General features: G+C 27.7%; 1 protein-coding gene across 7 annotated transcripts in view; it reads left to right on the top strand.

Moving 5' to 3' along the window:
* The window catches only part of LOC126743390 (uncharacterized), a 444,135-nt gene that overhangs the window by 305,780 nt on the left and 125,373 nt on the right, over positions 1 to 12,982 (top strand). For all 7 annotated transcript variants that reach the window (XR_007662855.1, XM_050450462.1, XM_050450459.1 and 4 more), the window contains 2 exons: positions 7,682 to 7,815; positions 8,058 to 8,191. Coding sequence is in view for 6 of the 7 variants with exons in the window: in XM_050450462.1 (XP_050306419.1) it covers positions 7,682 to 7,815; positions 8,058 to 8,191 (268 nt within the window). In the remaining variant the exon portion in view is untranslated. The remainder of the gene's footprint in view (positions 1 to 7,681; positions 7,816 to 8,057; positions 8,192 to 12,982) is intronic.

The raw sequence follows: 12,982 nt of genomic DNA, 5'->3' as shown, positions 1-12,982 counted from the left end.
CATTTTTAGTTCTTTTTCTTCCGATTTGTACTGCTTTCTATGTCTTATTTAATTTGAATTTTTATTGCAAATGTCTTGTTTTTTTTTTTTTAATTTGCCAAAATTTGTGTAATTTAATTTCCACGTATAATTTTAAGAAGTTATTTTTTTTTAAGGTTTATCCTGAATTCCTATGACCAATACAGAGTTGTATTTGAAGTTTATTTTCTTTATTTTTTGTTCCCTTTTTTCTGGTTTAATTTTCTAAAAAAAAAATAGATCGAAAAAACATTTTTTTAAATATCTTTTTCCTGGTTTTATTAAATGACAAAAAAATAATAAAAATTAATTCTACGATTTTTTTTTTAATTTTACACAATTGTTGAATTTTTAATGGAATATAATTTTTTTAACTAGTCCTGGCTTTCCTGTAACCCAAACTCTTTACAATCTTAATATGTTTTAAAATTTTTGTTAAATTTCCGGTGAGTAGTACAGAATTTTTCTGTGTTTTCCAATTTTAATTTGCTCAAAAAAAAATAGTGAAAAGTCTTGATTCCGGGGATTTAAAAAAAAATCAACTCTGTATAATATAAAAATTTATTGATTTTAAGTACTTATAATAAACATCAATTTTTAATTAATTAAACATTTTTCGTGCCTTGTTCTAATTGCCTAGTGTAAGCATTTCCTCTTTTCTGCCTGTAAAAAATCAAGTAATAATGTTTTTTGTTGCCTTTTTATTTTATATTCTTTTCCCTGCTTTTATTTAATGACAAATATAATAAAAATTAATTTTAGGGAAATTTTTAAAAGTTTTGCACAATTGTTGAATTTTTCATGGAATTTTATTTTTTAACTAATTCTGGCTTTTCTGTAACCCAATTTTTTAAAAATCTTAATATGTTTTAAAATTTTTGTTGAATTTCCGGTAAGTAATACAGAATTTTTCTGTTTTCTAATTTTAATTTGCTCAAAAAAAATAAAAGTCAACTTTGTATAATATAGAAATTTATTGATTAAATACTTTGAGGTACGTACACCATTTAAAAAACTACTATCCTCTTAATATTTTGTATAAATATTAATCACCCCTGTGATTATTGTTAATTTTTATAGTGACTTTTTTCTTTTAGGCAGTAAAAAATTCAAAAATGATAAAGTGTCAAAACATTATTTACTCCTGTGATTATTTATTATTATTTATTTTAAATTAGTCGATTTCTTTTGAGTAAATAGGAAAAAAATTTTTTTTTTAAGGTTTGACGAAAGTCTTTATCTTCTTCTATGTGAAAAAAAATCAAAAATTTCAACAGTTAATCAAATATTTACATCACAAAAGTAAGATAAAGAATTTTAAAATTTGGGATTTTTGATTAATCAGGCATTGATTTAATTTTTTTTCGAAATTGTATACCACCTATACTATACCAACTACTTGATCTCATTTTATACATCACGAAAATACTAGCAGATATGAGTAGATCTAAGGAAATACGAACGATTTAAAAATTCTTTAATTTATTGGAAAAAAATTAATTCCGGGGTAAAATATTGAATTTGTTTTTCTGGCTTTTTTGTAAGTAAAACCATATTTTATTTGCAGTTTTTCTTTTTGTGTATATTTTTATTTAATACAAATCGTTAACAAATCGATATGAGGAAAGTTTTAACAGGTGCTTTTATAGGATTTTATTTTTTAAATTTGTCCTTGCTTATATGCCAAAAATATATAATTTTGTATAAATCGAGTAAATAAGAGGACATAAAATACCTATGACCTTGAGGTATGTACATTGTACAACATTTAAAAAACTACTATTCTCTTACTATTTCCTGTAAATATTAATCACACCTATAATTATTATTAATTTTTTATAGTTATTTTTTTTTCTTCCAGGCAGTTCAAATTTCATCAAGTATGAAAACATTAATTACTCCTGTGATTTTTTTTTCATTAGTCGATTTCTTTTGAGTAAATAAGAAAAACAAAATTTTTTTATAGGTTTGACGAAAGTCTTTATCTTCTTCTATGTGAAAAAATAATCAAAAAATCCAACACTTAAAATCAAATAACAAAAATGAATCACTACTGTGATTACCATTCATTTTTTTAAAATTGAAGTGGATTTTTATCCTCTTTTGAACAAATAAAATTAACATTTTCCTTTTTTTTTAGATAGACGTCTTCTTATTGACTCCTCCAGAAATTTATTTTTTCTTTCATTCTCAACTCAGTCCTTCACTTCTAAATGTTCTTCTTCGAATATTCTCACTTTTCCATTAGATTCTGAACTGGAGCGAACTTTCTCTGGATATTGAGGATTTAAGGGCCACCTTTAGTCCAGGATTTTTGACTTTTAAATCCCCATTAATGCTTCTAAAAAACAAGAATCTGGACAATCTGGTTTATAGCTTTTAAGGCAGCTATCCCTGAAACTTTTGTAGTAATCTTAAAGTTAAGGCTTTTTCACTTGAATTTTTTCAGTAAAAAAAATATATATTTTTTTGAAAAGATCTAAGGAAATGCGAGCACTTTGCAAATTCACAAAAAAAACCATTTTTCAAGATTTTCTTAGGTCCCAAAACAGGTTCTAAAAATGCTAGATCTCAGCTAATAAGAGAGGTACGAGGTCGTTAGAATCACTATGACGAAACTGATAAAAAATACCGATATATCGAATTTCAAAGTTTGATATTTTTTTATTTTTTCTAGTACCTCCGGGCATGCATTTTTTCATTCATCATTCAATAAAAAAAGAGTCATTTATAAACAAACGACTGATAAACGCGCTCATCCGGACGCCATTCCAACTGAAAATGCATTATTTCAATTTATATTGAGAAAAGGCGCTTACCTCCGCTAAATTGCGACATCAAACGGATAAAATACTTATTTCTATTGCCTGCAATGAGATTTAAAAGCGATCGAGTCCAAATAATGATTCTCGTGGAACTAGAGGGCCCTTCAAGGCACGATCTTTGTAAAGTTCGCGAATTTATAAGGAATTTCTTGTTCGCTCATGTTAAGAACCGCCCCCTCTTGCCCCGCATTTATGTACTTTTCTAGTTAATAAAATATGGATGCGACGGTAATTAAAATTCCCTTTTTGAGGATTTTTTGCTGTGTGAGTTTTTTTTTTTTTAATTAAAACTCACCGAAAGCCATTTCGATTCGTTCCCGACAATTTGTTTGCTTTGGCTTCATGAAAAGATAAAGCTACAGCATTTCTACGAGCCATTTTTGATGTTAATTAAATTTTTGACTGTGGCCTAACGACCGTCAGGACTCTTTTATTATGAGGTTGTAATTTAATTTAGTGCCGAGGGTTTTTTTTTTCTTTTTGTTCGAGCGTGTATGAAAATTAAATAAAGTTGAACATTTTTTGTTCAATTTTTTTTGTAACTTAAGGACTTAATATTCAAAAGTTATTTTCTGTAGTCCATTGGAATTTTTAATATTTTTGCTATTTAAGAAAATGGGCTTTCCAAGAAAGTGGTTTTTGTTAAAATAAAGTAATAAAAATTTTTCTCTTATACCATATATAACGAAATGAATTTAATAAAAATGCCATCTTGAAAAACTACTTAAAAAGAACTTATATGACCCTTAAATTCCTTAATTACAATTTGCATTTAAATAAAACTGGACGATTATTGAATTCTTGATCATTCACTACAAAAAGTATTAATTTAATTCCAAGTAGTCGAGCTATTTATGTCTTTTTAAAATTTGCATTAAACATTTATGGTTCAATGGCCTGTAATTAAAAAAAACGTTAATTGCAAATTACTTACATATAATTAATTTTTTTGTCGCCATAGACATGCATCAACTTAATCAAGTAAAAAAAAAATTAATGAACTGCTTGTAAAAATAAGTAATCTAAAACTGAACTACCAGGACAGTAATAATTATTAATTGGTCAACTGCGTGAAATAAAACATGAAAATTATTCTTATAGTACAAACTCAATAGCCTAAAATTTAAAAGAAAGAGGTGAAGGATTAGCAGTCCTATAAGTAAAAATTATTTTTGCCATTCTTTATCTGGAACACTTATGAATATTAAAATGGTTTCTGTAGAAAAGATGTTCAATAGGATATAAGTTTGGATATTAAGATGGCCATTCAAGTACAGTTATGTTATTCTTATGAAACTAATCTCTTACTACCTTGGAAAATCATTGTCCTATTGAAAAATCAAAAAAAGTTATCTAGAATTCTTTTAGTATTTAGCATTTTTTTTATTTATTATTTGTGTGCAATTAAATTATAAATTTTTAATCCCAATTAGGAGGTTTTCAAATTTTTTTTCTATGGAATTGTTTATCGTGTCCAATTAAGTTATGCATATTTTTTTAGTCCGAAATACGCGATTTATTAAATATTTTGAAAAAAATTATGTTTCAAAAATTTTCAATCAAGCAAACATCGTATACAGTTATGCATATTTTTAAGTCCCAAATGCGGAATTTTGAACCTTAAAAGTCTAATACAAGTTTAAAGAACTCGAAATTTGTGTACCTAAATTATGCATTTTTAGTCACAAATCTACAAGTTGCGAAAAGTAAAGAAAACATTTCCTGCACAATTATGTTATGCATAATTTAAAAAATTTTAGTCCTGAATACGTGAATTTTTAAAATATATAAAGCTAAAATAATACAAAAATTACAAAGGTTATTAATAAAATGATCATTATATATAATTAAGTTATGCATAACTTTCGAATTTTTGTAGTTTTTTATATTTAATAATTATTGCTGTATGCAATTAAATTATTAATTTTTTATTGGAACTTATTAAATGAGATTTTCGGACCTTTTTTTTGATGAAAATAATTTATCCTATAAAATTAATTTTTTTAATCCCAAATATGTAAATTAATTAATATTTTAATGAATGTAAAAACTAGTATATTTTAAATTTTTTTACAAAACAATCATCCCATACAATTAGGTTATGCATAACTTATAATTTTTAAATCCCAAATACGCAATTTTGCTATTTTAAACGTTAAAAGTGCAAATTTAAAGATTTGAGATTCATCATGTACCTACATGTAAATTATGTATTTTTAGACTTAAATATGCAAGTTTCGAAATTTAAAAAAAAATCGTGTATAATTAAGTTATGAATATATCAGACATTTTTAGTCCTGAATACGCGAATTTTTTAAATAATTAAAGCTTAAATAATATTTAAACTACAAACATTATTAATAAAATGATCATCATATACAATTAAGTTATGCATAACTTTCGAATTTTTGAAGTTTTTTATTTAATAATTTGTTGTGTGCAATTAAATTATTAATTTTTTATTGGAACTTATTAAGTGATATTTTCGGAGCTTTTTTTTATGAAATACGTAAATTATTAAATATTTTAATGCATGTACAACCAAGTATATTTCAAGAATTTTTTACAAGACAATCATCGCATATAATTAGGTTATGCATTTTGGGACTTAAAAATTATAAGTCCCAGTGTCAAATACACATTCTTTTTTATTTGAAAATTGTTGTGTGCAATTAAATTAATAATTTTTTTATTGGAACTATGAGATTTTCGGAGTTTTTTATGAAAATGTTTATGGTATACAATTAATTTTTTTTAATCCCAAATTTTTGAATTATTAAATATTTTATTCTATATAAAAACTAGTATGTTTCAAAAAAATTCACAAAATCATCATCGCATACAATTAGGTATTGCAAGTTGCAAAAATTAAAGAAAGAATTTCTTGCACAATTAGGTTATGCATAATTTAGACATTTTTAGTCTTAAATACGCGAATTTTTTAAATAACTAAAGCTAAAATAATATTTAAATTACAAGAGTTATTAATAAAATGATCATCATATACAATTAAGTTATGCATAACTTTAGAATTTTTGAAGTTTTTTATTTAATAATTATTGTGTGGAATTAAATTATTAATTTTTAAGAGTTTTTTTTTATGAAACTGTATATCGTATGCATTAATTTTTTTTATTCATATTTTTTTACTCCCAAATACGCAATTTTAATAATTTTAACCTTAAAAAACAAATGCAAATTTAGAGAATTTTTAAATTCATCATGTATATGTTAATTATGTACCTTTAGTCATAAATATACAAGTTTCGAAAATTTCGAAAAGAAAAAATTTCGTGTACAATTAAGTTATGCATATATAAGAAATTTTCAGTCTTGAATACGCGAATTTTTAAAATAATTAAAGTTAAAATATTATAAAAATTACAAGGGTTATTAATAAAATGATCAATATATACAATAATCAATATATAGAATTTTTGAAGTGCCAATTATACACATTTTTTTTAATATAATAATTTGTAGTGTGCAATTAAAATATTAATTTTTAATCCCAATTATGAGAATTTCAGATTTTTTTTTAAATGTTTTATCCTAAATACGTAATTTATTAAATATTTTAATAAAATTACTATAGTATACAATTAGGTTATGCAGAATTAATAATTTTTAAATCCCAAATACCCATTTTTTTTAAATAATTTAAACACGTTAAAGAGCAAATGAAAAGAGGTTTAGCAAGAAAAGTTTCATCGTCTACAATTAAATTATGCGTTTTTAATCCTAAATATTTGAGATTCAATATTTTTTTTAAATTTTGTCATTGTGTACAGTTGCATTATGCATATTTATACAGTTCCTTTTTATACAAATAATCTTTAAATTAGAAATAAAATTGCATAATTCTTTTTTTAATTTAATTCGAAACCGCATATTTAAAATGTATTATTTATATTAACGCTTTGAATATATTTTTTTATTAAATTCTTGGCAGTTGCATACCCTTTTACCTTAAAAATATAAAAATGTATATATATTGTTTTGCAAAAAAAAACGTATATTAGGCATAATTTAATTGTACATGATGACCATTTTCCAATAAGTATTAACACGAAAAGTCATCAAATTTGATTAGGATCAAGGCGTAATAGAATAGCTATAGTTCAAAATATAAAAAGCTACCACTTTTACAGCCAAAAAAAAGAAAACTAGTTCTACTTACTAAAATCAACGATTCTGATAGCGAAATGCCTCAAAACGTCTTATCGAGTGACCCGCTATCTGGCTGGCCTCTAAAGTCAATTTAGTAGTCCTCCGACAGTGCCTCAACTCACATTTTATTTACCGAAATCCTCCCTTCTACCCTCCCATCCTCAATAGGTCCTCCGATAACCCTATATAAAATTTTACGACAGTTTTCAAACGCGTGATCCAATTTTATTTACCGACGAAGAAGAAATCGCTTGTAATATTTCCCCGAGTAACAGGGGAGGAAATTTTATATACGTCCCGACGTAAAACCCTGATTTGAATATTTAAAATTTCGTCAAAAAAAAAAAAAAGAAAAACCAGCGCGGACTATTTAAAATGTCGCTTTAAAAAAAAAAAACAAAAAAAAGTTTTTCACGGCAGCAGCTTTTAAAGTTAAATCCGGGAAAGCTGTTTTATTATTCTTTAATGCTAATGCGTACTATATATTTAGTTAAGCCTCCCTCCCAATGGGAGAACTCCAGCTTGAAAATTACTCATTCCTTTTGGCTATTTCCCGTTTTAATTATGTACTTTCGGATTTTGTTTTGTAAAGATTATTTGCCTCTCCATCCCTCTTGCTTTGGAAAAACAGATTTTTCTTAATTTAACATGATTGTTTTCTTTTTCAGTCGATTCATGAATTTTCACCGGTACGTTTGCCCCTTCAACCATACTCCGGTAGTCCGGCGGTTTTTATGTATTCAACCGCGTCCAACGACGGTAGTGTCACCCTGCAGCTTAAAGAACATGAAGCTTTTGACAGGTAAGTTAGAAAATCATTCACAAAGGTCACTTAGAAATAAACCCTCTTTAGTTTCCTTTCATTATCCTCCTAAAAATTGCATACTATCCCACCTTTCCAGATTATTTAGTATACCAAATATCCTGGAAAGGCTACTCAGCATTAAAAATGTGGACCTTTCTCTTTGCTTTACAATAAAAAACATATTACTTGACACACCTATAACATCACAATAACCCTGGATACCTTCTTGGCTTTTCCAGAAACGGTTTGGCGGTAATGTTGGCAAAAATCCAAGAGAACTCCTCTTTTCCCATCTACTCTCAAGAAACTGATCTGCTGTTAGACGAAGGAATCAACGTTCTTTTAGGCTCCGGTAGTTCCGGAGAAAACTCCGGTAAGTCTTAATATATATATATATAAGGTAACTTGCCATGTAAAACCAATTTAAACTCCAGTTTAACCCCGGAAGTTATTATTACAAGTTTAAGGTGAGTTCTGCGTGGGTTTAGTGAGTTATGAAGTTATTAATAGCTTTAAGAGTTCAAAGGGATCTGTAGTAGCACGTCTGAAAGTGGATTTGTAACTTCTCAAGGTAGAAAGGTCGTTTAAGAACGGGCAATATATATGGTTCTATTGAAATCGTTTATAAAATATCACTGCTTTTCCAGATTATTTCGTATTCCAAATTCTTTGGAAATGCTCTTTTGTCTACAAGATTAAAGGATTTTTCTTTTTTGAATTATATATACTCAAACCTAGGTACCATGAGGCTTTATATTTAGTCTCTTTTGAACCCTTTGTTTTCCCCTATTGGAAGACCAGTAGCAAATATTAATTAGAAATGAAAATTATTTCAATTTCTACTAAAAGCACCTTTACAAATTTAATTTTTTTTTAGTTACTACCTATGTTTCAGGTAGTAACTAAAAAAAAATTAAATTTGTTTTTTAATTTTAAGTTCTTTCCTATAAGAATATTGTCCTTTTCTTCTTCCATTGTCGTTAAATCTTTAGAAAAGATCATTTAGCAATGAACAATTAATATGTTTCCACAAATATTCTCTTCAAAATAAGATAATAACCTACCTTTCCAGATTAATTAGTATTCCAAATCCTCTGGAAAGGCTCCTTTATTATTAAAAATTAAGTTTTTTTTTCTTTCTTATAATAAAGAAAATATTGGTTTGCATACTTCCAGGCTCTTCTCACCTCTAATTATTAACTAAGACAAGGATATATAAATGAGAATTCAACTTTTCGCCATATTCCTATATCACCGTTTGGTTTTCTTACCAGTGTTTGGATCATATGGAAATAGTGTTTTTCTAATATAAATTGTCCTATCATATTAGAAGAACATCACTTTATTCCCTTACTCCTCTATTTATTGAACTCGGAGAAAAATATATAAATGAAAATTCATTTTTTCAATGATTTTTTTTAATTATTGAGGCATACTACAATTTTTTAAATTTTTCTCATACCCATGATTTTTTGAAGGAACCCTACACTCCTTGTTCCTCTCTCCATTAAATAAAAATAAACTTTTTTCAATATATAAATAAATTGTTCTCTATGCTTCTTTTTGCTCTAGCAAGTTCTTCCCTATGAATATTGTGTCCTTTTTTTCCTTCGTTCTTAATAAATCCTTAAAAAAGATCAAAAAGCAATAAACTCTTTAGATTCTTCCACTGAAATCCACTTTAAAATACCATACTAACCCACCTTTCCAGATTAATTACTATTCCAAATCCTCTGGAAACATCTTATCGCTTTAGGATTTTAAAATGATTTCTTTCTCTTTCAATGAAAAAAATTACCCATGTTTAACCTTGCAAGTTATTATTACGAGTTTAAGTTAACTAGGATGGGTTTAGTCGTTTATAAAGTGAATAGCAGCCTTGACTGTTAAAACGAGATGTGTAGCACGAATTTCTAACTTTTCAAGTTAAAAATTTCTCGCGGTCGGTTAACCTTTTCAACTATCTGGGAAAGACTTTTTGCGAGTGGAAAAAAAAACTTTAAACTTCCATCACGTGCCGTTCAAGTTAAACGGGAGCAGACGGAATATATATATATAAGGGGAAAGCCTTAGTTTTCAGTTACGTCGAAACGTGACTATTTTTTAAGCTTTCTTTCTATGGTGCTAGCAAGGAAATTTCTGGATTTTTTTTATGGAAAGAATTTCCACGTTAAATGGTGACTAACGGGACGAGGAGTGTCTAGTCCGAAGGGACCGTTCCACGTTAAAAAGTTTCCCCGCAACTCTAATTACCGACGAAATGTGTAATTTAGGGAAATGCGGACGTAAAACAGGCATGTTCGCGTATTTTTAATTTAAACTAAAATAAAAACCGTGTTTAAATTCGCCCACTTTTTTGCCGGATGCACTCGTGCGTAATTAGCGTTTGTTATATTTGAAATAATACTCGAGGGAAAAACTTCTGTTGTTGTTTTTTTGATAAATAGTGAATTGCGCATGATCATCCCTGGAAATTTCTTTTGTTTTTATTATTTATCGTTGGCAATAAATAAAATTATTTTTTACTTCCAGGCTCTCTTCCCTCTCTTCTGTCAATGTTTTGTCTCTTTTTTTTACCCTTATCGATAGGTCTTAAGCAAAGATTATTTAGTAATGTCTAATTTAGATGCTTCTACTGGAATCATTTTTAAAATGTCACGTTATCTTGCCTTTCCAGATTATTTGGTATTCAAAATTCTCTGGAAAGGCTCCTTGATTAGTAAAATTTATTTTTTTTTTCCTTTTTTTTATAATGAAGAAATTATTGATTTACATACTTTCATACTTTTTTCAGCTCTAGCTCTAGCTGCTTCTTATGACCTAAAAAGTATAATTCTTCCAAGGAGTCTTAAATTTTCATTTTCTTTTTCACCTTACTTTTCCTAATTAAGACACCAATAGCAAAGGAAAATGTAATTTTTCTTCAAATCATTTTATTTATTTATAATTTTTCTCTTTCAGGCTCTCCTTTTTCCAAAGATTTCTTCTTTATTAATAAGAAAGATCAATTGCAAATAGTGACTTTGTATGTCTTTATTGAGATCCTCTTCCAAAACTCACATTATCTCGCCTTTCCAGATTAATTGGAATCCCAAATTCTCTGGAAAGCTTCCTTTATTATTAAAAATTAAGTTTATTATTATTTCTTATAATGAAGAAATTATTGGTTTGCATACTTTCAGGCTCTTCTCACCTGTTCCTCTGATTATTTCTATTTAACAGTTCTTTCAAGGAATTTTAACTTTCCATTTTAAATCTATTTTCATCCTTAATTAATAGAACAGTAGCACAGGTTAATTAGAAATAAGCAGTATTTAAATTTCTACTCACTTAATTTCTACATAATTTAAAGAGTTTCCACTATCTAGGGATTTCTCCTTTATTAACATAGAAGATCATCAGGAAATGAACACCTTGTGTGCTTCCACCGAAAACCTCTTTACAAAATCTCATTATCTTCGCTTTCCAGATTTTTTAGTTTTCAAAATCTTCTGGAAGAGCACCTTCACTATTAAGATTTTGTTTTTTTTTCTTTCTTACAATAAAAAAATTCTTACTTTATACACCTCTAGGTTTCTTTAAGCTATGCTTCCAGCTGTTTCTATTGAAAAACATGATAACCCCCTTCTACTGGTTTCGTCATCTTTTAACTGAATACTTACAACTTTCTTATAATACCTAGATAAGAAATAAATTTTCTATTCTAGGCTCTTCTGCTTTCCAGGGTGTTCACCTCTGAAACATTTAGTTCCTTCACCTTTTCCTCTATTTATCCCCCTTTTCATTTTTTCATTAGCGAAGATCATTTAGAAATATCTATTTTATAGCCTCCCACTAAAATTATCTTTTAAATATTACATTATTTTGCCTTTCCAGACTATTTGGTATTCCAAATTATCTGGAAAAGCTGCTTCATTATTAAAATTTAAGTTTCTTACAATGAAGAATTTATTGGTTTACATACTTCCAGGCTCTTCTCAGCTCTAGCTCTAATTATTATTTATTGAACAAAAAAATTAACTTGTCACATTTCAATTTTTTTACCACGACTTTAATTTTTTATTTAGTTTTCACCATTCATAAAATAAATAAATATATATCTTTTTAGTTATATAATTTGATCATAATTTTGCTCTTCCAGGCTCTCCTTCCTTGTAAGGATTTTTTCTTTATTAATAAGAAAGATCATTTAAAAGACAGCACTTTTTATGCCACTACTGAAATTCTCTTCAAAAACTCACGTTGTCTTCCTTTTCCAGGCTAATTGGAATTCAAAATTTTCTGGAGAAGCTCCTGCACCATTGAAATTTTGATTTTTTTCTCTTTCTTACAATAAAAAAGGTAATGGTATACACACCTCCAAGTTTCTTTTTCAGTTATTTAAAACAAAATATCCTCCTTCTATTTTCATCATTTAAATTAATATTTACAATTTTTTTTAAATTACTGCAATAAATAAATTTTATTTTCCAGGCTCTCCTGGTATCCAAGGAATTCTCCTCTGGAACCTATAGATCCTTTTCCCTTAACTCTTTTCAATCCCGTGTTCAAGAGATCAGTTTTTTCTCAGATTATGATCGATGTGTTAGAGAAGGATCACTTACAAATAAGTACTGATGGCATTTCAATTAATATAAGCCTTAATATTCGTTCTGATCCAACCTTTCCAGACTATTTAGTATTCAAAAGTCTCTGGAAAGACACTTAGACTATTAAAACTTAAATTTTATTCCCTTTTTCCTCACTGCTCAGCCTGTCAGTATTCTTCCTACCTCACTTTTTATATGCCTAACTATTTATTAATCCTGAGCGGACTAAAACTTCCCTCTTACACCTTTAAAAAATTAATCTCGCAACCCCGTTATTATCCCGGGCAAGCAAAACACTACTTAAAACGATGCATTTTTAATGGGCCCCCGGTAGCCCGTAAAATATGCATAATTTCGTAATTTCCCGGCAGCAAATCCTTTATCTGCACGCAGGGAGACGAAAGGAGACATAAAATCTTTAAGTTTTGAAGGATGACGCCCGTAAAAACCCCGAAATAAACGGGGGAGCAGGTTTACGGGTGTTACCAATCAGGTTTAGCATTCCGGATGAAGTGTCGTCGTTATCAGTGAAAGTGTCACGATTGCACGTTGAACGGGTTGGATGTGTGTGAAAG

This window comes from Anthonomus grandis, chromosome 12 (assembly GCF_022605725.1).
Source record: "Anthonomus grandis grandis chromosome 12, icAntGran1.3, whole genome shotgun sequence".
NCBI classification, from domain to species: domain Eukaryota; kingdom Metazoa; phylum Arthropoda; class Insecta; order Coleoptera; family Curculionidae; genus Anthonomus; species Anthonomus grandis.
This window is presented reverse-complemented; position numbering and strand designations above follow the sequence as displayed.